The sequence below is a fragment of the Accipiter gentilis genome, chromosome 1, assembly GCF_929443795.1.
Source record: "Accipiter gentilis chromosome 1, bAccGen1.1, whole genome shotgun sequence".
NCBI lineage: Eukaryota > Metazoa > Chordata > Aves > Accipitriformes > Accipitridae > Astur > Astur gentilis.
In genome coordinates this window covers 1,320,643-1,344,897 of record NC_064880.1, presented here as the reverse complement: position 1 = coordinate 1,344,897, position 24,255 = coordinate 1,320,643, and the positions used below count along the sequence as shown (strand labels likewise).

The 24,255-nt window shown below is 48.8% G+C and overlaps 1 protein-coding gene across 5 annotated transcripts in view; it reads right to left on the bottom strand.

The window, feature by feature from the left end:
* The window catches only part of MEGF6 (multiple EGF like domains 6), a 119,532-nt gene that overhangs the window by 61,321 nt on the left and 33,956 nt on the right, over positions 1-24,255 (bottom strand). For 2 of the 5 annotated variants that reach the window (XM_049801397.1, XM_049801405.1), the window contains exon 5: positions 7,825-7,947. The exons of 2 other annotated variants lie outside the window; for them this stretch is intronic. In XM_049801397.1, the coding sequence (XP_049657354.1) occupies positions 7,825-7,947 (123 nt within the window). Of the gene's footprint in view, positions 1-55; positions 297-7,824; positions 7,948-24,255 lie in introns of those variants that run through there. One more of the 5 variants, XM_049801428.1, reaches the window with a different exon arrangement.

Here is a 24,255-nt window from a genome sequence, read left to right as displayed (position 1 = left end):
GCGACACCCCCCCAAAAAAACCCCAAAAAACAACCCACCCAGCCCGGCTACCTACCTGGCCGCAGCTCGGTCCGTCCAGCCGCGTACCCCGCACGCCCCGAGTAACAGGGGTAGCAGCTTCTCCAGAAGTAGTGGTAGTGATTGCCAGCGGTGCCCCCCAAAAAACCCAACCACCACAGCAGCACCCAAAAACGCTTCTGCTCCTGGCCCATACCGGAGGGCGAAAAAACCCTCCCGGCCACCAGCCGACCGCAAAAACGCCGAGTGCCGGAGCCGGAGAAAAAGCCGGGGAGGGGGGGGGGGGGGCTGCGAGGGGCAACCCGGCGGCTCTGCCTGCGGGAGAGCGGTGGATGCTGCTCCGTGCCGCCCCCCCCCCCAGGTAAAGCCGCGGCCGGGAGGGCCCCTCCCTTCCTGCCCGCCCCCCTCTCCGCCCCCCCCCGGGCCGGGCCAGACCCGCCTGGCGCTGCGCATCCCTCGGGAGGAGCCGCGCAGCCCCAGGAGGGAGGCGGGACGGGGACCGGGACACACACACACACACACACACACGGTCCGGCTTCCCCCCCCCCCCGGGCTCGGATGCCAGTGGGGAGCGAACGCCCCCGGGGTGGTTGGGGGGGGGGGATGCAGCCAAACCCCAGCGGTACCTCCGCGATGGGGAGGCGTTCCCACGGAACCCGACCGTAATGAGGCACCTGCCCCCCCCCCCCCCTTCCCGGCGCACCCCAAAATTTCTTCCCCCGGTGGCCGGTGTTAGGCAGGCGGGGGCCCTGCTACCATCGCACCCCCCCCCAAGGACCAACCCAGGCGACCGATGGAGCTGCCACCGGCAGAAATGCCGCACCCGGGCTGGGCTGAAGGCGGTGGGAAAAGGCGAGCTTCGTCAACAAATTTAAGCTAAAGTGAGGAAGAGCCACCGTGACCGCTCTAAAGAAAACCGTCACGTTACCGTTTCCCATAAGGCAGAGCCTAGAATTTTATTTCACCTTTTTCGTGAAACAAGAAGTAAGAATAGTTTATTGGATTTTCCAGAGGCAAGCTCAAAAGCCTCGTTTAACTTTCCAGAATGCTTGGAAACAATGTGCTTGCAGGCTTGAGCCGGGGGAGAGCAGGGCCTGCTACTTTGAGATGGTTTAGCAGCATTATTTGGCCATAGTCAAATTCCAAATTAAAACTTGTGGTTTAGACTGCAACGAATGGCATTCCGTGACAAATTCAGAAATGCAGAGAGAAGCTGAATCCGGGAAGAAAATCACAATGTAGGGCAATCGCTGCAGCGCTTTCCAAAGGAAGGTGGACTCTAATCACGAGTCCCCTTTGCAGATCGTTCCAAGTCAGAGCAGCTCCCTAACGTTTCAGGGACCGGTTCAGCTCATCTTAATATTCACCCGTTGCAACAGTCCACGTGCTTCTCGTTGATCTTTTGAGTTTACTAAAAACTTCCAACCCCAAAATTTGTCATTTACTTTGTGGAAAAAAAATGTTACCTTTCTGAAAGACACTGCAAATTTTTAGAAACAGTCTGCAGAAGTAAAATCAGTGCAGACTGCTGGCCTGCCGCAGCCCGTCAGCGGTTTAACACGCACCTTCCTTTCGCTGCCCGGTAGGTCTGCCAGCGTCCCCCAGGGAGATGCTCAGCACCGGGCGAGCGAGGACACGGGGCAGAATAGGGACAGGAGGAGGGGAAACGCTGGGGGGGTATTACTGAGAGGCACCCAAAATGACACCCGCGCTCCCCATGGCCCGTGACGAACCGCCCGCCCCGTGCACTGCTTTGCAACGCACCTCTGTGCGCAGTCACGTGCTGCCGTCCTGCTAGAAGCCACTTCTAGATCTACCAAGTGCTTGACCCACTTAAAAACACCGCATTGCCGGACATTATGAGGAGTTTGCATTGCCGGCCCGGATCAGTTCCTCGGGAACACTCCCTCCGAGCAGCGACATTTATGCCAGTACAATGGCTAGTGTTGACACTTTCCCCGTGAATGTCTCCAGCAGTGTTGACATGCAAAAATGAACGTTGCCACAGAGCTATGAAAAATGGTTCAGACCAACTTCCTCAGTTCAGTAATTTTATTAAGACATTGTCTATATTAAATTATCCTTGCCCGGAATGCAGATGAATCACAGTGAGCGCAGCTCTCCAAGTGACTCCCTGACTCCACCAGCACCGACCGAAGGGACCTTTCCGCTGGTTCCACGGCCTGGAAATTCCTCCTACACGGGCATACGCAGCTCCCGACAAAGAGCCCTCGCTCCTTGCCCTGCGGAAGCGAATGCTAGCACGGCCACTGATGCTCAACAAATTATGTGACAAATTTGTTCAATCTCATCGTTTCTTAGACTGCTAAAAAAAAATAAATAATGATGAGAGGCTCAGGCTTTTCCAGACGGCCCTGTGGTATAACATGTATCAAAAGTACAGCACGCTTGAACATAAACGGAATCCTGCTTATGTAATAAGTTATGCTTGGCCAGGTTTGAGCCAGCTTGAGCTTCCTTGTCACCTAATTTACTTCAGCTGATTAAGTACGAAGAGGTGGTTTGAGTATGGCAACGCATTACAATCGGCAGCAAATCGTTACTGCTTCCTGTGGAATTAGCTAAGAGAGCGTTAACATCCCGAGGGGTTCTCGCAACAGGGACCGGGCTGGACGGAACCCGTAACTCTCATGGAATTTCACTCAGACTCAGTCTTAGCGTTACCAAATTCTCCTAAGAACGTGAACAAATTACAGCCGATGGTGTAGTACTCTGCAGTTCAACGGCGTGTTATGTCCCGGAGTTAATTCATCCCTGCACAGGCACAGGTCAACCAGCTGAGGTAAATACAAGTGCTTGAGTCTTCATCCAAAAATTACCCAAACCCTGAACCACATTTCTTCTGACATTTTAAAAAAGGATTCTACGGTTAAAAGGGAATAGCCAAATGGAGAGTATGAAAGCAGTCCAGAAAAATGCAAGAGGTGAAACACAGAAGGGGAGCTGAGAGAACCGGCCAGGCCACGGGGTTTGTGATCTTGGGGGTCAGCACAGCGTGAGCCCTCACGGCGTGTGGCGTGTAAAAAGCACGTGGCGCACGGCTGCCTGGGAAGACGAGCGGCGCACGACGATTTACAGCTGCTGGCTCGCGTATCTCAGCGCAACGGAGGGGCGAGCAGCGGGTGTGCGCTTAACCACTCCTGCTCCAGCCTCTTTTACCCGCTTTGCCCTTCCACGGGGGATGTTTTACCTGGCTAGGGTCAGCTGTCCGCCCCCAGCTATGTGGGGCTACTGGGGGCAAGGTGTGTATCTTGTTTAACCAAAGAAGATACCATGGGAATAGCTTAGAGGAAGAAACGGGAACGAGTACCAACTGGAAAAGCTAAGAGCTTTTAGTTTTTCCAGCTGCAGTGTTTGAACTCCCTCTTCCAGTCGGGAGTTGCCTTATTTCAAGTGAACCCTCCTTGATCCATTTCAAAGGGCATTTAAAGAGGGGAAAATTCCCCTAGTATGGTGTTCTGTAATGGCAGCTGGATTAACTGGCCGTGGCACTGGTACACACTAGTTCCCTGAAGTCCTCATCAAGCTAAGGCTTGGCTGGCACGGATCCCAAGGTAACCTACTCGAATGGCCTCAGAAGCTGGAAGAGGAGGGCTCACCACCTGCGCTTAAAGGCTAGCCCAGTCCAAAGGCTACCCCTTGAACAGACGGTGATGGCTTAGGGACTTCGCTCCCCACTTTTGTCTCCTGACAGTCTTTCAGCTGAGGTCAGAGAGAAGTTTGGCACCACCTGGATCCATCTGCCTACATTGTGAGGAACTGCAAATTCCAGTCTGTTCAGCCATGACATCTTGACTCCGTGGATTTGCAGCTCGGGCACTCTATCGTCGTGCCGTGCCGTAACGTCAGCTGATGAAGAGTCACATAAACAAACAGCGCAGGAAATTTAACACATACCAGTCGTGGGCTGCGTGCCGAAATGTATTCCAGACAGATTTTTGAACCCCTCTACGTGTGCGTAAGGAAACCGTTAGCTGGTAATTAAACGAACGGAGACCCCCGTGTGCTGAATTAGGTTTATTACACGCGATCCAGCTAAAATGTGCATTTTCGTTTAATTTTGGAGCTGATGGCCTTGTCCTAAGAAGGCTACGCAAAGTTCAAATATGTTTCTCTAGATGAAGTGGCCCTTAGATGGATAAAATAAACAACAGTTTGTGCGAATCGTATTTTAGAGGTTTATGATGCTTTCTAAGAGCTCTATTCGCTGCATACTTGGCTGAGCTCTCTCCATCATGCCTATTGCTAGTGCAGAGCCCTGTGCAGACCAAGGCTTCCAAAAGCATGTGCAAGGGTCCTGGCTTTCTGCAAGACAAGAAAGTTGAAGGATGACTTAGTACCATTGCAAAAATGAGCTCCTTTCCCTGGGACGTAACTCAAACCTGAATTGATGGTGGCCAATGGATCTAGAAAAGAGGCTTCCACATCTCTCAAATCCCTGACATTATCGTGTAACGTTTTGTAGCAGAACCTCAAGAAGATGTTCAAACAGAACTTGAGCTCCCCTAGAATTTGCCATACCTCAGAAATTTTAAAAAAGAAAACCTGGTTGTTTCCTGTAAAAAACCTGACACCTGATGTCCCCAAACCACTCTACAGACAGCTTTTCCACTATAGATAAAATTAGAAATACAGAAATACTTGAAAGGCTCATGATTACAAGTATAACCATCCTATATTCAGCAAAACAGAAACACTCTACAAGCACCTAAGTCAGCTGCATATTACTGATACCGGCAAATTATCTGAGAATGAGCAGCGTATAAAATATCTTTCCCTGCAACTCTAGATCACTAGCTCAAGTTCAAACCACGTAAATAAAGAGGAGAGCTGGTACCATCCAGGTGCCAGTATTGTGTGAGCTTGTCAGACAGATCCCACATGGGTACAAGAGCTAATTGGCTCCTTTCCTGGTAGCATTAGCAAAGCAGCCCAGGACCGAATAAATCCAAGGGAAGATTTTCTTTCTAACTATAATCTCTTTAGCTCCAAAGTGAAAACAGACTGGAGAGCCAAACGCTGCTGCCGCTGCTGCTACAGCCCATCTGCCTGTTTCATGGATAACGCCAAGCCAGGAGTCATTCTGTAAGGTACCAGGCTGGGTCTGAGCCAGAAGCGTGCAGGCACACGCACGGACACACTCACGGACACACGCACGGACACGTACCCCAGCCCCGTCCTCTGGGGGACGTTGCTGGCAGGGGGAAATGGCAGACAGCAGGAAGTAAGTGGAGGGTCCTGTAGCTATGAAGATGTAAGCGGAGGGTCCTGTAGCTCTGAAGATGTAAGCGGAGGGTCCTGTAGCTCCAAAGATGTCGCACGGGACCATCTCAACTTGTCGTTGCGTCTGACAAGTGTGCCAAGCTCTGGACAGCCATACGTTTCAAGAATTCCTTATATTTCTCGGCGGCGTTGCGGGAGAACATTTACACTCACTTTAAGATCCCAGTCATCAGCCAACCAATCAACACCCCGGCATGAAAGAAATTCCTTTTTTTGCCCCTTGCTCCTGCAACAGTATCCCCCACCTCCCATATTTCTACTGAGAGTGAATCAACATAACTATAACCAATTCTGGGCAGGAAAAGTGGCAAGCTCTCCCTGAGCTATAACATCCCGCTGTTCCTGAATAGGGGTTAGGTTGGGAAGTCCTCAGGTAGCCAAGATTAAATTTTTTTCTTCCAAAACTTTCCTACCTTAGAAGCAAACACTGGGTGCTGGTAGCGTTCTGCCTCTCCGCACCAAGCATCCTGATGATGTTATTGCGTAGCTATTTGTTTAACAGATACTTCAAAGAGGAGAACTCCAAAGAGGCCAGACTGACGTCACTCCGAGCCAGGCAAGAGCCAGGAATCAAGTCACAAGGGTGAAACAAGTAAACCGTCGGCCTCTGAACCCATGACTCGTCTTAGGCCACCCTCAGGCAAGATGCAAGGTCCAAACCCTCCTGTCCAACATGGAGCCAACAAAGGGCTCCAAATATTTAACCTCATGTTTTGAAACCCAGGCTGCTTTATTTGGGCTCCCTCAGGACTTCGATCAAGAAAAGCTGAATATTTTGCAAACTGTAAACATTAATCGTTGCCTTTTGTCTTTTCTAAACTCCCCCGTCTGCACAAACATGGATCTAATCCCATCCACTCTTCTTTGTATGTGCGTTAGCATTCAGGGTATTTGGAAAGAGTTTCTTACCTGATGTAAAAATAAAAACTAATGTAAAAAGTGGCGAGTGCTGCAGGGTTCACCCACTATCACAGTAGTAAGACTGATGGAGAAGTGCAAACCACGGAGAGGATAACTAACACCCGCTTTGCTGGTGCACAGGGATTTACACTTGAGCAAAATAGAGGCGTATGAGTGGTGTGGCCCAATGCAAATTCTAGCCTCAGTTAATTTAGGGCTTAATCTTTCCTGTGGTCTTTCTTTGCCTGATGAAACCTGCGGACAGAACAAATGCATGCAGAACGAACGAGGAGCTCCGAGAGGACGATGGCACCTAATGCCCCCCACGGCCCCTGACACCAAGTCAGGCAAAGGGGAGGCACTGGGCTGGGTTGCCACCTCCATTGCCATGACTGGGAGAGAGGGGGCACGTGCGGGCTCTGTGGGCATGACTAATTACAAATAATTCCAAGAAAATATGCAAAGGGACTCACATTGTCTCCCCTAAAAAAAAAAAAAAAAAAAAAAAAGAAAGGGGGGGGGGGGGGGGAACAAAAAAAAAAAGGATTGTTTGTCTCCACCGAAATCCTGAACCTCTTAATCATCCGAGAAGCTAATCCTCATCAGGGGAATTCTGGGGAAACTGAAAATATTTTAGCTTGGCTAAGATAAGGGCAGCATGTGTTTATTTCACACATCTCTACAGTGGTATAGAGCCAGGAAATACTTTTCAGTTAGTTTCAACAAAACGAGACAAATGTACCAAATTGGCAAGAAAGTGACATTTTTCTGCAGAATTCTTTAATGTCCAAACCGATATCCACAAAAATGACTCTTTCCCAGTTTGTCAGCAATCTTTGTTAATTATTTTGAATACTTTTGGACTTCTGCTAAGCAAGCCAGTACTGAAAATATGTGAGAACTCCACCAAAAAACATGACCATCCTAAGCAATCAATAGATTACTCTGCCGCGGGCATTTTAATGATGCACTAGAGAATACGCGAGCTTCAGATTTCTGGTCTGCAGGAGCCCACTAAAGGCGGCTTTCTCTGATACTGTCAGTGACTCCTGGAACTGCAATATACTCCAAAAAAATGTCTCTTGCTCTTGCCTTTGATAAGCAAATAGCTTTTTGCATTTTTTCTGACTCTCAGCTCCAGCCAGCTCGAACCTGCAGCACTTGCACAGTTGATAACGCCTGGGGAGAAGGGGATGGGGAAACTGCTCGGGGCACAACAGCACAGATTCCAGCTGTAGGAGCTGAAACGGCCATACGATGCGAGCCTTGCTCTGGGTACTGTGCTTTCATTTTACAAACACGAAATTGCATCTTCTCTTCTGCTTGGGTTTGAAAGCGGGAGATGTAGAGTGGAAGACGGGGAACAATGTGGTGACACAGACTCTGAAGGAGAAACCTCATCTCTTTTGAAGCAATAAAATACACGCCATCGACTTCAACGGGGCCAAGACCTTGCCCTGAAAACTCCACTTCTATCCAGGCCGGGCTTTCCTTCTACCACCGTCATTCATACCTCCACGCACGCAGCAGAAAGCGAACCCTTTCTCCGCACGGCGAAACATGGGAAGCGCCGTACGACATCGGGTTCCCCCCCGGCCCTACCTGCGCACGCCTTCCCGTCCGGCTCCAGCCGCAGCCCCGCCGCGCACTTGCAGTAGAAGCTGCCGATGGTGTTGCAGCACTGGGACTCGCAACCGCCGTTCCCCACCTCGCACTCGTTCACGTCTGGAAGAGAGGAGAAGGGGAGCACGGGTGAGCTGCTGCTGCCCGACCGAGTCAGGATACCGCATGAGAGCAAACCCAGCTGCTTTTATTACAGCTGACTCTCCTATTATTAACTTTTCAGTGCCAATAAGAAGAGCAGGCATTACCCAGTACAAAATGATCCCCCTCGTTACGTGCTCAAACCCTTGAGATGTCACTGCCCAAAAGATTCCTGTCCTGGATGAATGCCGGTACTCGTGTGGGTAAGAATACATTCGTTGTCACAACGCGATGACTCGCTCTTGTAATGGCCATCTTGTTCAGGAAAACAAGACGACGAATTTTTTTTACATTAAAACTCTGTTGGTTTAGAAGTTTTACTTTCTTGTCTTAAATCGGAGTGGCAGAATTATTGTACCTTTCCACTAAAATTCCTTCAAATAAACCCGCACAAGTTGCCTGAAGGGTATTCACCCAGAGAACACTAAACTAAAAAGTTGTAAAAACTAAAACATCCACAGAGTACACATTTTCTACTCATTTTTGTAACTCAAGTCCAGAATAAATCACGTTACCCTACCAAAACCAGAGATTTCCCCTCAGCCAGGCGTGGGCCAGGCCTTTAAGGAACACCTTTCTCAAATTACCCTTTAAAAAGAGGGAAAAACTAATCACCAAGCGTAAAGGGAGGAATCGCCACCCCCTCTTGTTTTCCCTGTTACCTAAACACGGGCTGCCTCCGCTCCTCAGTTCAGCTCCGAGGGATTGAACGACTGGGGACCCAAATGAGCCGCAACCCGTACTTCCCCTCCAACTCCCAGCAGCACCTCCCCAAAGTCCACCTGGAAGCTATTAAAAGGTGCTGGAGATGCTTTCCATTCAAGCATCGTCGCACCTCACCAACATACATGATAGCTACTTTAATTAGTCCAAAAAACCAGACCGCGTTAAGTTGCCAAGGCTCCCTACGTACAACATATCAGCTGCCTGCGTGACCCCAGACTAACAGGCTGAAATCTCCCAAACCTGCAAACAACAGCCCGCAAGCACCAGATTTTCGGGAAAGCGTGGGCAGCGGGTCCTGGCCTGGCGGATGGGGAGCCTCTCCCGTAGCCGGGCTGCAAATCCCCGCTCCCGCGCAGACTGTACATCCTCAGACCCTGGGAGAAATAGCGAATGCTCAGCTAGGAACATCGGTCCCTGCCACCGCCTCTGAAACATCTTCTGCCTACGGCACGGCACGGGGAACAGGGCGCGGCGGCAAGACGGTAAGGACACCTTGTGCCGCATCAGCGTTAGGCTGTTCTATTATTTTCAGTTACAGATCAAAATCACCCCCAAATTAGGAAATGCCAAGCTTCAGTTAGACACGTGAAAGATATGGGGAGGTTTCAGAAAGATTTATCTGTTGTTGACAAATTCTGGACATTTGGCACTAAGCGAGGCACTCTAAAAATGTATTTGTGCTTTAAGAAGCTACTTTTCTTGCTCTGTAAAGACGCATTTCCTTCTTAAAAGAAAGTAGAAAAATGGAGACAAATGCTGGTTTAAGGCATTTGGTCTGGATGGAAGAATAACGAGCTGTAGCTTTGCCAAAAACACATGCTTCAGCCGTACTGTACTCCGTAGATTTCCTTCTGCTACCGCAGATAAATCTTGGTTTTCTCTTGCTCACCCCGAGCCGACAGAGCTCGCTGTCTGTCGGGAGCCAGCCCCATTTCCATCTCCTCTGAGCCCGACTCAAGCTCCCGCCGCCTCCACGGCCAGAGGCAGAGGGAGTCCTTTGGGAAGCCACAGGGAGCAAGGCTGGGTCAGGCACACACGAGAGACCCCGCGCAGCCCCCCGAAAAGCAGCCGGTCTGGCTTTACTTCAGGATGCTGCAGAGAGGCAGCCTGCAGGCAGCTGGCCACCCGGGGACTTTCACACGCGTTATTAGCATGTCCCGCTGAAAGAAAAAATTAAATGGTACCGAGGCGAGCTATCGCATCACGTTTGAAATGAGCAGTTCGCAAACCGGGGACCACAACCGGGGTGCTGCTCGGGCTGCTCTCGCCGGCTGGGTGAGGGTGCCCGTGGGTACCGAGCATCCCCATCCCATTCCGTGCAGCTGGGGAGCTGCTGCATCAGACACCCGCCGCCTCCGATGGCACGTAGCCGCCATCGCGCTCCGTTGAATGAGCGTACGTGGAATTTCGCTTTAGATGCCAAGAAAGGTGGATATCGAGTCACTGGGGTGGCACAATGCGGGACAGCAGTGCTCGCACACGCTGCGCTCGCTGCAGGTGTGACTGCACCAGCCAGCGGGGATGGGGATGGGGACGGGGACAGGCAGAGCCACCGCCGTGCCCCAGGGCATCCACCGCTCTCTGCTGGCAGTGCTTTCCATGCCGGTGGAAAAAGCTCTTTGCAGAAGCATCCCTCGCAGTGATGCTCTTTATTCAGTATAAAACAGGCCCTAGAACGCTCCTGTCGCAACAATAATAAAAGGTGTCTGCGGGTAGCGCTCAAACCTGTCAAGTCATAAAGAATTAAATGTGTTACCGGCCAAGAACAAAGTTAGAGAAGGACAGTGATCAAAACAAGGCTGATGTGATCAAAGAGACGCACTGTTTAATTCCCCCAGCCTCCTCTAATTCAGTCCTGTCTGGCTCAGAGTTCCCCAACTCCTTCTGAAACACCAGACCGTGCAACTTTTGTTTTCCTTTTCAGAAATCCTAAGACCTGCTAGAGCTTAACAAAATCCCCAAGGGTTTCTATTTGCTTAATCCTCTCATTGCGGCAACCTGCCAGCATTAGAAGACCGACAGTTCATTCCAAAGGCTTTGTGTATGACAGGTTGCCAGGTGGGTAGTAGGAGGGCTACCCAGCGGTTCCCTCACCTTCTCTCTGACGATGGATTTTCACCCGACAGGTGTTAAAAGTATGAATTCTGTAACTCCGTAAATTTTAATTAGATTTTCAGGTACCATAACTGCCTAAACACAGTATCTCTTTGAAGAAAGGTGTGTCGCTGTCACAACTGTAAGAGGAAGAGTTTTTTAAACCAGTTCTGGAAAGTAACTGTTCATCAGTTACAGGCTTTCCTATTTTCACCAAAGATATGCCAAGATGGATCCAGCCCTACTGCAAAGTGCTTTCAAACCAGAGGCCAGCTCACTACCAGGTGACACGATGGACCCTGTTTTACGGGTTATAAGAAAAGTGATTCTAAGTGCTGTGAGCGACGCTCACAAATACAAGAGAAAACTCTTGCGCCTGCTCCGTCCGTTGTTCCCATAACCGTTATCACACGGGTTTTATTTCCATGAACAGTATCGGTGGTTAGACGCATTGGTTGAGCAATGCAGTATTTCAAAGAAATACTTACTGACTTGTTATGGAGAGCAGAGGGGGAATTAGGAAATGTGACCCTGTGGGGATTTTGTAAAATTTAGAGAAGGCTTAAGAATTTGAAAACCTGATGGTTTAGAAGCTAAAAGGCTGGCTGGATGCAATGAACCATCTGTCACGCTGAGCTAGGCAAGGGAAGAGGAGTAAGAAAGGCTCGTCTGTTTGAAGGTCCTTCCACAACGCAAGGAGCCTGCTAAGAGCATTCAGGGAGAAGTTTATGACCCCAAATTTGTCTCTCTTAGTCCTGCTCATCCTCATAACGTTTCGCAGTTTGATAAGCCTCTTGCTCAGCTTCTCACACAGCAACACCTTAAAGCTATGCCTGTGAGATCGATTTGTCGCTGTGGAGGAGACTGAGGCCATAAATCCAGGTTATGACCTTACGAAGGATTAGACGAAAACCAGAAGGGGAGAGGGAAAGCCATCTTAAACGCCAAGGAACAAAGCCAATCTGGGCGATATGAAGTATGTTTACCTCGAATGAATGTCTACAGAAAACAGCAGCTGCATTTTGAAAGGAATTGAGCAGCTGTTTGTTCTGAGTGCGCTTTGCACGTCAGGTCTCACGCCTTATGTTTCAGAGGCAGATGAATGCAAAACCCAACCAACTAGGCAACCAGACATCACAAAGGTGCCTTCAGCTGAGAACCTCACCTTCTTCGGGGCCCACACCAGGACTCAACGTCATCCAACTCAGAGCAAAGCCACAAATCGGCCGCGGGCTTTTCAAAAGGCTTCGCTGTCAGGTTTCACCAGCTCTGATGAGGAGGAGTTGGTCACTGACCGTGAAGGGTTCCGTAGCTTTGCTGGCTATGTGCTGGGTACAGCTGAAGTCTAGCATAGTTGAAGAGGTTTTTTATTAGTCTTATTTTTTTAACAGCAGCTTGAAACAGAGCGTGAAAGCTCACGGCAGGGGAAAGTCCTTCGCTGGCCAGGACGCGGGCTGGGAGGCTCGGTGTTCATTCCCCATAGTTTCTCCTAAACCTGAATCACTCTAACAGCAGAGCACGCTCCTGTCCCCTGCTGATGTTAGCACTTCAGAGCATTAATTGCCATTGCACTCCAAGGGCATTGATTGGCAATTATGGCAGGAAAGTGGCTCTGCGATGCTAACGGCCCACCCTTGTTTTGAAAAGGGCGGGAGGCTGAGGTTAACTATTTTGCCATCATCAGTTTGGGGCTGTTTGGCCATCCTGAGTTCTAAGATCGTTGGACAAAGGATACCTTGAAATTGTAGCCAACCTTCCAGCACAGAAGCATGAGATTTATTTTGCCTCTGCCAGGCAGCTATGAATCAGCTGTCACCACCAGCCAGGTGTCACAAACAAAGAGCGGTAAAGTTTGGTCCCTAAATCAAACCTGAACCTCCTGAAGCTGTGAGCTAACTAGGATCAGCTCTGCTGGAACCGGTCCTCGCGGGCCCTCGGAGGAAAGATTATGTATTATATTCCCTGGAGGTTGTCAGGCATCTCTGAAACAATCCGTTAGTATTTCAGAAAGGTGTGATGGCCGCAGGCATTCCCTCGCTCAGTGCGCGTGGCTTACACGAAAGATTTTAGGCATGCATGCCATACGCCACTCCAAATTACAAACGCTCTCCTCTTCTCCTTTCCCCCAAGGAATGGTGCATTAGGGGCCAAAGGCAGAGCTGCCGGAGCGGGTGCAGGTTTCAGGGGCAGAAACCCAGAGCTGCTTCGCCGCCGGCTGACGCAGCCAAGACCCGAACCTAGCCCACGGACCACGTATTCCTGAAATTGCTGCCTTGCGTCAACTTCTTTTGCTACAACATCAATCCTGCCTAGAGCTTTCTTGGGCTCCTATGTCCCGACAAACTCAAAACTCGGTTCAAGGTCACTGGAAGGTCTGAAATTCTTTCAAGGAAACCAGGACCCAGTTTGAGCACGGAAAGGGCCAAGTTACCATTTCCCACTGAAGCCCTGCAAAACTCCCTGATCCTTCACACTTCTCCTAGGGAATCCAGTCAAAATACGTCCCTCTGGCTGAAGTCTTCGGCCTGCCCAAACTCCCTAATTCAAATCCAACCTGAGAGACAGCGATCCTCACTTAGACTTGAACACTGCACATTTTTTTACATGACAATCCCAGGGAAGAAAAGAAAGCAAAGTTGCACGTGGCTCAACAGCAAGGTGCGAAACAACCGCAAACAGCCTTATCAGTGCTTGGGAATGCAACTGCAGGTGCACAGTCACCCATAGTTGTTTGGGGTTGTGGATATATCTGCTGCAGATTGCTCAAAACCTCAGCTGTGGAGGGGAGAGGTGAATGGAGGCAGGACTGCACGAGACCATGGAGGTCACTCAGATACCGTTTCTGCATCTAGGTTAGTCATACAGTTCATATCACCCGGGAAATGCAACTTTTCACCTACACTGGATGCTTTTTCAAAACGAAAAAAAAAGGCAGTGTCCGGGAATACTACCGAGTCGATGCGAATGAAAGGCTGGTATTTCGAGCACTCACATTTGCATTGCGGTAACACAGCAGAGGACATTTTTTGGCATTGCAGTAGCACAGCAGAGGACATGTTTCGGCATTGCGGTAACACAGCAGGGGACCAACACGGCAGCTGGAGCGCACGCGGCGCTCTGCTCGGTCCCCTCCGTAGATTCCCTGCAGACCCTTGAAACCAAGTATGGGTCGCCTCAAATCTCACCCACAGGCTCCACCTATACTTGATTTCCAAGGTCACGCACGGCGGACGTCGAGGAGCTCCCGGAAACCTGCTCCCCAAGACAGGCTTCTTCCTATCCTTAGTTTTATTTGTGCGTTACTGAAGTGCCATGTAAATGCAAATAAATTCAATATGAAACTCTTTACAGGACTTCTGTTAAAACTTGCTTTCAGTTAATCTGTTTGTAAAATACACACATTTGCTTTTTAGTTTTTAAGAAAGAGTTAGGAACAGATAAGAGAGTATTGTACCAAACTTTCACGCATATAACACATCTTTCCAGATAAAAACACCAATCTTCAGATAATTCACAACCCACTAAGTTGAAGGGAAGCAGGAATCAGAGGTTGATTAGGGGAAAAATATACATACAATATAACTGGAAAAGATCTGGTTTCTTTTCTGCTTGTTTCCCAAATAACTCACAGAGAAATGAGCACTACTTGTGCAGTGTGACGCAGCATCACCAGCATCCCCAGGCAGCTCCTCTGGTGCATCTCAGCCCCGACGGGAAACAGCTCTAAAAACACACGCACAGCACTCCAATACATTTCTATTCAGACTTCAGCTATCACCTCACTTTTCTAGCTCTGTGCTCCCTCTAGGCAGTGATCACTGCAGGTTTTAAAGCACTACGATAGTTTATATTCATGCTCGTTATCTTTAGCAATTGTCTGTCTACCTACCTATGCGGTGCCCAAGCTAACCAAAAACAACTGTAAGGGTCCCATGATAAAACCGCCACCAAATTGTATAATCCTTCCCAGATACAGCCTAACCTTCAAACGTTCAACGAAACCCATGAGATTTGAAGTGGCAGGGCTGCACTATGAGAAGAAAGATATAATTTTAGTTAAATTTTAAAAAAGAAACCCATCCGTATTTTTAAGCAGCTTTGCAGAGGAACACAGACTTTTTAGAGAAGTTCAGACACACCCAGCTAACGACCATGTTTCTCATAAAACTAAATTCATCCACTTTGGAAGAATTTCATACTGCTACTCTAGCCTTGCGCCCGTGCAAGACTTATTTCAACTATATTTTTAGGCCCCGGCTGAGTCCAAATCCCTCCCCCAATCTCATTGACTAACTCTCTTCTCTGCATCGTGCCTTTCATTCCGCATTGCACCATACAGCTCTGCTTACCTGTGTTTATCGTCCTTCTGGCATTTCTTTCCGTGGTGGCTCGGAAATGTCCTTTTAAATGCATCCATGTTCATTTAAGTGCATCAACGTGCATTTCTTGGGCACAGACAGGACAGACGGACAGACCAAAGGCTCAGCTGGGTTTAAGGCTTACTTTCAGGACTGCTGTGGCGTCAGCACCGGGCTCAGACGCTCGCTGCTCGGGACCGTTTGAAGGTCACTCGTTCCCCTTCGCTCCATCTGAAGACGGTGTCTGCCAGGAGCCCGCATCCCTGCCACCATCCCTGCCCAGCCCCGGGCCAGGAGCAGCCCTCGCCCAGCGCCGCAGCCAGGGCTCCAGCCAGCAGCGAGACCGACGGCCCTCCAAATCAAAACGTGAACTGCATTTCTTGGGAAACGAAACGTTTTGGAGGATCTGCATTTTCGCGGAGGGATCTGGAATTACAGGTAAGCCTGGCTTTATCTGAAGAGTTCGGAGCCTCGGGACCGAGGCTGAACGCGACGGCGGTGGCACCCATTCTGCATCAACCTGGCTACTGAGCTCCAGCATTCACAAACTCACTTCGACACCGTTTGCTGGAAGAGGCTTGAAATAAAATACTGGTAACAGTAGGTATTCCTATTCTTTATGAAGATCCCCAAGTCATTTTAAGGAGAACAGAATTCAGGCACATCTGGTATGTTATTTATGGAAGTTACATACTCCCACGTGAAAGAAACCATCCACTTAAACTGATAGCAAACACCCCCCACTTTACCATCTGCCTTTGGGCTAAAAGACCATTAATATTCACAGCCTATTGTCAGGCGACTTTACAACATCTTGTAAAAAGGCCTGGAGGAAGCTTAAATGCCAAGAGGCCCCAGTTTTGTAGCATCTGGCTTTCCCCTGAACAATGGTTGCCCCTTTCTAGCATACCCAGAAAACACGCCATGAAGTGACAGAGCCCTCTCCCAGCTTGAAAGCACACGCAGCAGCCGAGTTTGGGGGACTCAGGGCAGAGAACGTGACCCTCGACAGAAAAAGGAACATCTTTTTACATTATTCTGATGACCCATGAAAGGTAAGCGCACTCCAGACCACACAGATCACCTCAGCTATTTGCATGTTTGCCAGTCCCTAGAAAGGAGGACCAAGGTCCAAACTCTGGCTGCCAACGTGCCAACCTCTTCCCCATCCCAGCAGGCGAAGTTTTTACCTGGTTTAATTTCCCTTAACTGAGTAAAATCACCCGATGTGGCAGGTGAGAGGAGCTGGCAGGAGATTTTCTCACGTTCCACTGTCAGCTTTTCCCGGCTGAGGACGGCAGCCCTGGAAAGCGCTGCGGTAGCGATGTAACAGTGGATAGTAAATGAGCAATTAGCTACGGTCATCAGCGGCCAGGTCCCCAGGACACCATGGCCACAGCCCCCAAACGCCGAGGGGCTGGCTGCAGCGGGGCAGCCCGGGGCGCGGGCAAAGCCTGAGGAGCATCATCTCCTCTTCCAGGAGCCGAGGGCAGGGAGGGCATCTCTCACCGCAGCCCGTGCCGGCCGGGCTAGATTGGCAAACAGAGTGCCAGTGTTCGCTGAAAGCACGACCACGGGATTCAGGCTGTGAACGGGGCCGTTGCTGGCACCAAATTCCCTCTCCAAATTAGAAAATAATGACCGCAACTGAGACTGCAGAGAGAAGGGGTGAAGCGGGACTCGGGGAGGGACGATCTCACTGGGCTGTCTCTCAGAGGCGAGGACCCTGTGGATCAGGCTGCCAGCCAGGAGAGCACGGGTGGGAACGTCGCGTGAAGCTGCGGATAACGAGTTGCAGCGCCTGGCTCGGCTGCCCCTTGCAAGGGCCCTTTCTCCTCTGCGAGCAGAAAGTTGCTGCTTTCTTGGCCACAAGCAGACCGACTCCTCCATGGGTCTTATTGTGACTTTTCTGTGGAGCCAAAAGCTTCTACCATGCAGGTGGTTTTGACTCTCTTGGCTCTCTCCCGTCCTTTCCGTTCATCTTTCTCTCTCATTTTGGTATCCAAGGAGGCTCTGACACTGCCGGGATTTTTCCCATGAGCCGCAAGAGGGACTCGGCCGTCGCCGGCACTCTGCCGACAGCCGGGATGCCGCAGCTTTGCCCGAGAGGGAGCGAGCGAGAAGCAAAAAAACCCTCAAGTACAAGCAGCTCGGGCTGCGCTGCTGTCTTCGTTCTCATTCATTCCTTCTGCTTTCGGCAGCCCGTTTCCTCACCTTGGAGAGAGCAAGCAGACTGGACTCGTTCCCAGCATTCAGGGAAAGCCCCTTGCTGCCGGGACTCTTCCTTTTGCAGATCCTCTAAAGGCTGCTGCAGTGACTCTCCTCCCATCGCTCAGCTGAGACGTCCCTGGTGGGTATCTCAGCAGCCCGCTAACCCCACAGCGCCTTGCATGCCAACAGCTAATTCCTGGCAGCTCTCTCCTCTCTCTCCTCACTTAAACACATTCTTTATTATAAATATAGGGGAGTATATTTCTGAGATCAGTTGTGCACTCCAAGCAAGACAGCTGTATGGCTTCCCTGCTCCTCGCTGGTGAACCGTCACCCCCAGGAAACCAGAATTTCTTATCTGTAAGATGCAAAACTCATATCCTCAGCTGGCTCAGCCCCAAATACCTCTCAGCGATAGCGACGTGATGCCTATACAGAAAATCATCTGACAGGATGCTCCGTAAATGGTTGCTGGACATTTCTGCTCTGCAATGGTCCAGAGGACGGTCTCGCTGCCTGGGACCTCATGCCAGCACAGAGAGATCCAATGCCAGGCTTGGCTTCAGAAACACAGAACGGGTGTCCGAGACCCAGCGCTCGTACCGATGCTTGTTGCACCGCATAGGTCAGTAGAAGAATGATTTCGATTCTTTGTTTCAGAAACCATCTGTCCTACTTGACCCCTCTGCCGTAATGCCTGGGAGAACGACAGCCAGTGCGAGGAGCGCCTGGGCTGCGGAACTCGCGGTGCCGCTTGGACCGCCGTCGGCTGCTATCTAGTGAGAAACAGCATCGCTGCCTTTTCCCATCATCATCTTTTTCCTTTTTTTTTACTAAAAGAATATTAACTGCCTAACGATGTATTCTTGCAGAGGGACAATTTCCATTTCCTGAGCATTCCAGACCCCGAGACCTGCCTTTTTCCTCTTCAGCACGCACACGTGCAGCAAGCGCAAGCTGGCCGCACAAAGAATGTTGTGGTAAACTCCAGGTCAGATGAATGTAAAATTGAACCTTCACATTTAGTATTTACGAGACCAGAAGCATTTTGTCATATACTGCTGGTAAGGCAGCATCCCGACCCGGACCGGACACCTAGGTTTCTTTAAATGCCTACTGAAGGTGGATGGTTCAGGTCCCCAGAGCTCACAACATGCAACTTGCAAGCCAACAGAGAATTGGGGTTACCTTTCCAGATTAGTTCTTTCAAAAGGATTCTCCTTAACTAAGTAAAACCTGTGAAATCTGGTTTTCCAACAGAATCTGCACTTAGATGTGTAGCATTACATACATACGCATATATATAACTTCTATCTGTAATGCTTGTTCCCCCCCAAAAAAACACCTCTGTAAGCTTTAAAAAAGCATTTTCTTCCCCCTTTTTTTGTGGGGAAGTGACCTTTAGTAAGACATAAAAATAAACAAAAGTTGCTGCATTTTGTTTGATCAAAAAAACCTAAAAAGCAAGCTGCTAGACTTTATACAGATTCAAAGCAGTTCAAATAGGGATAAAATAATTTTTACCTAGTTCCAGAGGATAACCCTGCAGCTCCTCAGTGGGAAACATTCTCATCACAGTCAAAGGGTGAGGGAGGCACTTTAAAGAGAGACCCAGCTTTCAAGCAGCCTCTCCCGAGCAGAGCAGAGAGGCTCTATCCCCTCCCTCTGGCCGTAATGATAATTAACAGACTTGCAGTTGTTCGGAAAGGGCCACTGGCAGCACTGAACTGAATTAATTTACTTGAAAGATGGAACTTTGGATAATATTCTCTATAAATCAAGTTACCGTAGCGTATCTTCAGTAAAACAGCTGTATTGGGGAAAAAAGGTGTGACGTCCCGAGAACTTGAGCTACTCTGTTTTACAGCCATGATAACACAACCTGGTGAATGAAGTTTACATAATATTCTCCCAATAACAAGCACTCCTGATAATCTAAAGGAAATAGGAGAATATGCCTCATCTAGTACTAAAGCGTAAGCAGTTAAGCATATAAACAGCAGAACTGCATGGGTCCTACAGACACTTCTGCATGGCTGAATTTGGGTTGAAAGAAGATCCTCTCAATTGTTTCTCTGAAAATCTGCCAAACTGATGAGCCAAGAGCAGGCTGCTGCACAATCCCGTCAGTGTTGCAGCTTTGCTGCTTCCTCGCTGAACTTGTTTGAAAAGTTTGTCAGCAAACCAGAAGTTACATGCAAAATCCATGCTTGGTGGGGATTTTTTTGCTTTTCCCTTGTTTTTGTTTTTGGTTGTTTTTTTTTCATTTTTGTTTTGTTTCCCTTTTCTACACCTGGGCACGCTCTGGGATTTGGCATCCAAGTATTTAAAACCCCCTTTCTCCCAGGGTACGTCCCGGAGATCAGCGAGGGACCGCACTGCTGCCTGGAGCAAGGGCACGTTGGGGCTGCAGACCTGGAGGACGCCTGTCCCTGAGGACGTCACCGAGGGGAAGAGTTCTTCGGTCCTGGGACGGGGAACCGCAGGGGTCGGGCTCTTCCCCTGCTGCTCAATTCTTGCTGCGTCAAAACCAGCGACGGAGCCCCTGCGCAGAATTGCTCCTGGCGCAGAAGGGTACTGGAGGTGGAAAAGACGAGTTGCAAAGTGCAAGGGTATAACCAGACTTGTAAAAAAGAGAAATTGTAAGGATATATTATAAATTTTCCCATCTTTCAGGAATTCCCAGCCAGAGTCTCATCCTTACCCACCTAAGCATCTATAAACTCAACGTCTTTCCGTGGATTATATCAAATGCTCAGACAACCTCAGCCTGTCTCCTCCGGATCTACAATAACAGAGACATAATAAAACAGCCCTGACAGACAGCACCTCCAGGAAATCTCTTTTTTTTTGAAGAAAAGAGCACAGCCTTTCAAGAGAATATGCCTGATGCGATCTGCTGTGGTCTGCAGGGAGCAGATTATCTTTCACAACTCTGGAGCTTCCTGCAGTGCTCAGATAAAACTTACTCAGTACAACGTTCATTGCTTTTCACAGGCTTTTTTGTTCCTCCATCATTTCTTCCGTAATTTTCTGTCCAAACTGACATCATCTTAACTTTGCTGGTCACTTCCGCGTAATTTTTCAAACACTTTTGATGTATCTGGTCTTTTCTAATTTTCTGTTTATCATAATCTTTTTGTCATAAACTACACAGCACAAGGCTGTATCTGCTCTGATAGGAAGAGCAGTGCGGGAATAATTTCTGCGATGCTCATTAAGACATGCTGATGTAGGAGATGCAACAGCACACCTCTAACAGTTCACGTATATACATACATATGTATATATGCACACTGTCTGTTTTAAGCAGGGCTTTGGAGAGTTCCGGGAAAGACAGACTAGAGACCATAGGTTCCTTTTATCGCAGTCTTGTCATTCCCACACATACCAACCGTGTATGTGCAATCTTAAATTCCCTGTTTAGCAACAGCCAACCTTTCCAGAGTGATTGCATTACCATTTTTGGCTCTCATTAAACTTCTCACAAATGTAAATATGTAAGATGGCCAAATTACATTTGATCAATATCATAGGGCTTTAATTTTTATGAACATAAAGCTGCACAAGACAGTGAGTTGACCTACGCTGACCACAAACTTTGCAGGCCTTTTTTAACTCGACTCCTGGAGATGATGGGCTATGCCATGAAAAGTTCCAAAGAATTTTGTCTACTCTTTAAGGTATTTATTTTTCTAAAGAAGAGGAAAATGAAGCTCCAATATCAGTTTGGGTAAGCACATGACAGAGATGCATTTCTGCTCATCGCCTTTCCCGGCTGCACGGCCTCCTCCAAGACAAGGTAATTATCTTTTCAGTGAAACTGTGACCAGGGGCTTCCTAGAAGTGTCCGTGACCTAATGGAGACTCAAAATAATGTCTGTGACCTCTTCATCTGCACTGAAATGCAGAAGGGAAGGGCTCGTCGGGATCGCTCCCTCCCTGCTGGATGGCATGCAAATACCGGCCGGATCAGTGCGAGTTACTTCTTTAGGCTCTGCAAATGTTCTGGAGGAAGGAACATCTGCAAGAGATAACAGCTATGCAGATCTGAAAGTACTTCCATACGCATCACTAGCTGTGCTGGGTATCTTCCACGCAGCTTCCGTTAAGGCGCGAGACAAAGATTTTCATCAAATGTTCTTACTCCACTCAGAATGCACACATTTATTCCTATCAAAGTCGTACGATTCCCCGTTTCCTTAGCTTCCTGCCCATTGCAAGCTGCAGCCAGACTTCAGCCCACATCAGGGCTGAAGAATATCAGGGATATCCCCACCAGGGATATTCTCCTCTTTCTGCCCGTTCCTATACTGGTTTCTACTGAGGTCCTGGTTTCTTCTTTCTGTTGCTGGTTTCTGCTGAGGTCCTCGCTCTCTACTGCCATGACCAATTCATTTGCAGTTTTGGCAAGTTTCCCCTTTGTCTTCCTGGAGGTCCTCGGGACACAGAGAGGTGGGACGGGTGGCACTATCCAGCTGGGCTCTTTCTCTACAAAGGTTTCTCTAGAAAGGTTGCCCGCACGCTGTAAGACCTACTCTCACTGAAATCAGAGGCACCAGTCCGACTAGTCTCAGCGAGAGTAACCTTAGACTCTCAACGTCTGCCATAAAACCTTATGGACTATAAATATCTCTCCATCATGGAGAGAATTCCTTTCTGACACCTTGTATAATGGATGCAATATAAAAATATACTGCGCTTGGCAGGCTTTCCAAAGCTTCCCTTCGGGAGCTCAACAAACGGGCCGGTGTTTGATGATTTTTTTTTTTCCCACAGTATGGCCAAAAGTGCATTTCATGGAAAGACGGGAAGATGGCTCTCCTGGGAAAGAACCTGTATTCCTCTCACGGAGAAGCTGAAGAGACTTCCTTCGAAGTTTCCAAGTCTTTGAAGTGACCTCAGCTCCATGAGATCACGGGCACGTTGGCCAAGGCTGAGCGTATGAAGGTATGAATGTCAGCAGCAGTTCTGTCCTGTTCCTAATTGCTTCCTGCGGAGAAGCCCGTGCCAGGGTGAAGCTCTGCGCTCACCAGGCAGCTGGTGATCTTCAGCTGCGTGTCCCCACGGCACGGAGCCCCGTTACGCCTCCTGCTCTCGCAGCAAAAGCAGCCGGGCTCGGCCAGACTTACTGCCGCGCATCTGAGGAGACGAGGCAGTGAGAAAGCCTGGAGCGTGGTTCTCCCCATCCAAAGCCAATGAGACCCGCACAGAATCAAGGAAAAATTATCAAAATCTAGTTGGAGGGTTCCAAAGGAATGCTGTTGCAACAGGCTAAGCTGTAAAGAGTTCGGACAGGGGCTGAAGATGAGTGAACTGGTCTGAGTGCCAGATGCACATGCACCGGGAGGCAGGAGATCTGCGCTCCAGATACACCCCGGACTCGCTGCATCGCCTTCCCACGGCCAAGTCACATAACCTGCCGTTCCGATCTCTCCAGCTAAAACATCAGAAGATGTACCTACTTCACGAGTCCTTCTAGCTGTGATGCCTAACGCATTTGAGTCTGTTAGTGGCTTTATTAGCTGCTATGTGCATGTTGCAGAGCACTGCTCATCTGTGGACCTCGCTTTCCTGGAACATGAAATCGACACCAACACTTGTTTCTCCCAGACACCTGCAGTCAAGCAGAAGACTAACCAGGATAAAGAAATCAAAGTTCTCTTCTCCTCTCACTTAAAAAAGAAACGAAGCATTGATTTTAACAAAATTATTCTTCATCTATAATACTGCATCCACAAATGACAATTCCACTTCCCCCCCAAGATACCAGTGAAATACAGCTGCCTTTGTTTACAACGGTGTTGCAAAATGAGCGTAGTCCAGTGAATTTCAAGAAAAATGCTTTCTGTGAACAAACTAGGTGCACTTGTAATTTAGCAAAGCTCCAGGTATCGTTACAAACGTGTCATGCCCAGACTCTCCAGAGAATTCGAAAAAGAAGCATCCTAACGGATGCCTGTAAAAACCCAAGGTTTTTGTCTAAGTTCTCAGCCATTGGATTTGGTCTTTCCCCAGGAGAAAGAGGATACAGTCTGATATAGAACCCATAAATCTGTCTGCCCCTAACAATGCGAACATAAGCCTCTTGATTTTTGCTTAAAAGCAAACCAGAAAGCAGAACCACTAGCTCTCACACAGTGTTGTCCTAAAAACGTGTTTGACAGCTATCTTTGTTATTGTACACAAATATAAATAATGCAAATTAAACCACAACCAGAATACAAACAGAAGTCTCCAACAAAAGCTTAGTAACTTAATAACAAAGATATCGTAATAACAAAAGCTTAAAATCTGCTGAGTATCCCTTCTCTAACCAATTAACTGATGCTTCTGGGCTAGCCCCAAATGGTCCAAAATCAGTGATTTGACAGCTCCTCTGAGTAGCTGATCATAGTAACTACTGCAGTCTCACAGGGCACTCACGTTAAGCTCCTCCAGCTGCTGACCTTGCCGGGCAGGACCGCTTAAGAGGCTGACAGATGACAATGTGAATTACGGTGAGACTTCCAGATATGACTTATGGCCCTTTTTAAAGCCAAAAGCTTTGATGAAAACCGCATCGAGCAGACGCTGAGGATGACCTGGCAGAGAATGCTCAGCTGGGGAGATAAGACTTGACGACGTATCTTCAGGAGCAGCAATGACAAAGGAGAAGGCTCTGCTACCAAAGAAAGAAATGAAAGGTACAGGCATGGGAAGAATTGGTTTGACGTTCAGGTATTTCCCCAATCAGGTTTAAACTTACTCATCTGGATAAGAAGCTCCACGAGCCACACTCTTTATTCAAAAGCAATCAGAAAGCAAGCGTCTTTCAAAGCTCTGAAGCGTTGGCTATCAGCTACTCCTCCCAGCCAACCTCCATTTTTTGGCTGGAACA